At 45.4% G+C, this 2,500-nt stretch overlaps 1 protein-coding gene across 2 annotated transcripts in view; it reads right to left on the bottom strand.

Moving 5' to 3' along the window:
- LOC132983291 (phosphatidylinositol-3-phosphatase SAC1-B) overlaps window positions 1-2,500 on the bottom strand; it is a 17,702-nt gene that overhangs the window by 523 nt on the left and 14,679 nt on the right. Inside the window, exons 18-21 of one of the 2 annotated variants that reach the window (XR_009674827.1) lie at window positions 2,438-2,500; window positions 2,285-2,342; window positions 1,264-1,682; window positions 1-1,233 (exon numbers count right to left, since the gene is read on the bottom strand). The exon at window positions 1-1,233 is cut by the window's left edge and continues 523 nt beyond it; the exon at window positions 2,438-2,500 is cut by the window's right edge and continues 30 nt beyond it. Coding sequence is in view for 1 of the 2 variants with exons in the window: in XM_061049553.1 (XP_060905536.1) it covers window positions 1,546-1,682; window positions 2,285-2,342; window positions 2,438-2,500 (258 nt within the window). In the remaining variant the exon portion in view is untranslated. Of the gene's footprint in view, window positions 1,683-2,284; window positions 2,343-2,437 lie in introns of both variants that reach the window. The other variant, XM_061049553.1, reaches the window with a different exon arrangement.

Here is a 2,500-nt window from a genome sequence, read left to right as displayed (position 1 = left end):
CTCACCTGCTTTTTAAAGCTGCAGGTGTTCCCCTGTAACTGACCTGTGACCTCAGTTATGTCTACTTTAGTTACCTTATAAAAGTCTTAAACTGCATTGACATCCTTTTTACATGTTCTGTAAAACACTGACAGTATTCTGATGATTTTCTCCTCATGAATATAAGGAATCTCAGTGTTTTTAAACCTGGGTCGCCTTGTTCCTGAAATGTGCTTTGGGGCGCACTCACACTAGGCCCAGTTATCTCGTACTCTGCACTCACACCGCTCCAGGACTAACCGGGCCTGAGCACGGTTACCTCATGCAGTTTACAAGACAGGCGGACTAAAAAATAAAAATAAATAAAAGGGACACACGCTCCAGTCTGTGTCCGCACATCAGAGAACAACACAGACAGCTCCTTTACTCACTATGTGGCTTATTTTGAGTCATTTTAGTCCGATTCAGCCATCCCAGGATTTCTCGATAATGGAAGGCTGGCATCGATTATACTTCATGTCCACGTTGTGAAATGTAGACTTGAAATGTGTTGAACCCAAACCAGAGTTTCTGTACATAAAAAACATAAAGACAAACTGAAAAATGGCAAAAAAGAAAACCAGAAGTCAGAAGAAGAGTTCATGAGCAACTGCGTAGTGTGAGTGCGCCCTAATAAACTCGCCTTGCCCCGAGGCAGCACTTGTTGTGAGTGATCGAACAGAGAAATCATCTTCCTCTCTAACTAAAAGTTATTTCTCTGTACGGATCCTTTCTGTAATGTTTGAGACACAAAGAGAAACAATCTGAGACTGTCAGGGATTAAAACAACAACTTATTGCAGCCGGACTTTCAGGATTTTGTTGACGTCATTTCACTCTGTGTCACTGCCGCAGGCTAAAGACTGAAGACGCCTTTTTTAGTCATGTAGTCCCGAAATCCAGGATTTCTTCTTCCACATATATTCCTGATATTGACACGATAAAGTAAATGGACCATTCACACTGATGAAGTCCAGTGTGAGGTTTAGGAAAAACAAGGAAAGCTTCCTCTCAGCTTTCTGGACCCTTTCCTCCTCCAGATGAAATGTAGACTTGAAATATGTTGAACCCAAACCAGAGACATAAAGACAAACTGAAAGATGGCAAAAAAAGAAAACCAGAAGTCAGAAGAAGAGTTCATACAGTAATTCATTTAACAGCTGATCTGTGACATCACAGCAGCTGATCTGTGACATCACAGCAGCTGATCTGATCCCTCGGCGTCGGCGGCCGTCAGATCGGTGACATCCAGTAAAACACAGTCAGAGGTTCCAGTAAAACCAGCAGACAGACAGTCCTGTCCACGTGTACACGCTGCTGTGTGGACAGCAGCCGACCTCCGCACTCTAAATCTCAGTCTTTACTCCGTCAGAGTGCAGGAGGCCAGCCCCGGTGCCCCCCCATCCCCCATCCTTCAGTAAAGGCTCCAGCCTTGAGGAGGATGTTGATGATGCTGCTGCTGGGGGGCGTAGAGCGATGAAGAGGTGGTGAGCTCTCCGGGGCCAAGCTGCTTTCCACACGCACACATTCAGTCCAGCTTCTCCTTCTGGAGCAGCTTCGGCGCGTCGACAAAGTCCAGACCGTTAAAGAGGATGAGACCGGCCGTCACCACGCTCGACGACCCCCAGAACAGGACGTACGCCAGAGTCTCGGTCCATGTGTCACCTGGAGGGGGGGGGCGGCAGGACACACTGAGTCAGTCGGGACAATTTAAATCTATCTAATAATGAATATGTCAGATAGCAGGACCAATAGGAGTGCAGGATTCTGCACGGCCTGCAGAGCACACATACATGAGAGGAACTACATTTGTTGTGTATCGGCAACTCTAACTAGGATCTTACTTTTAAGATTTTAATAACAGGGTGACATATTGTTGCTTTGATCCTCATTTCTAATATTTTTTTAAAGGCTTATGAAGCTGTTTGAGGCTTTGTGTTTCCAAAAGAAACCAGGAAGTGAGATCTGATCACAAGCGGTCACTGGAGACGGATGAGCTGGCAAATATTGTTTGTGTTATATTCAAATAACTTCCAGTGACTTTCGAATAGTTTTGCTTGAAGTGCCCGTCCTCACTTCCTGTTTGTGTTGTTTCACATGCAGAGCACACATATTTCAGCCTGACAGTTATTATTAGCAGGATGAATGAACCCTGATGTTGTGTGTGTGTGTGTGTGTGTGTGTGTGTGTGTGTGTGTGTGTGTGTGTGTGTGTGTGTGTGTGTGTGTGTGTGTGTGTGTGTGTGTGTAAAGATTCCCAGATCTTACCGGCCATGAGCAGGCAGATGATGCACATGGAGAAAGCTACGACCATGATGATCGGCAACTAGAAGAAGAACAAAAACAACAGTCACAAGCTGCAAAAAAAAAAAAAAAAGAGAAAAAACGAATTCCTCTGCTTTGCTCCTGATCCGTTCTCACCGTGAGGAACTTCCAGTCTTTGGGGTCTCTTAGAGGAGCAGTCGAATCGCTTTCCTCCACCGC

This window comes from Labrus mixtus, chromosome 11, assembly GCF_963584025.1.
Source record: "Labrus mixtus chromosome 11, fLabMix1.1, whole genome shotgun sequence".
NCBI classification, from domain to species: Eukaryota; Metazoa; Chordata; class Actinopteri; order Labriformes; family Labridae; genus Labrus; species Labrus mixtus.
Note: the sequence above shows the minus strand (reverse complement) of the source record. Positions and strands in the feature narration are given on the sequence as shown.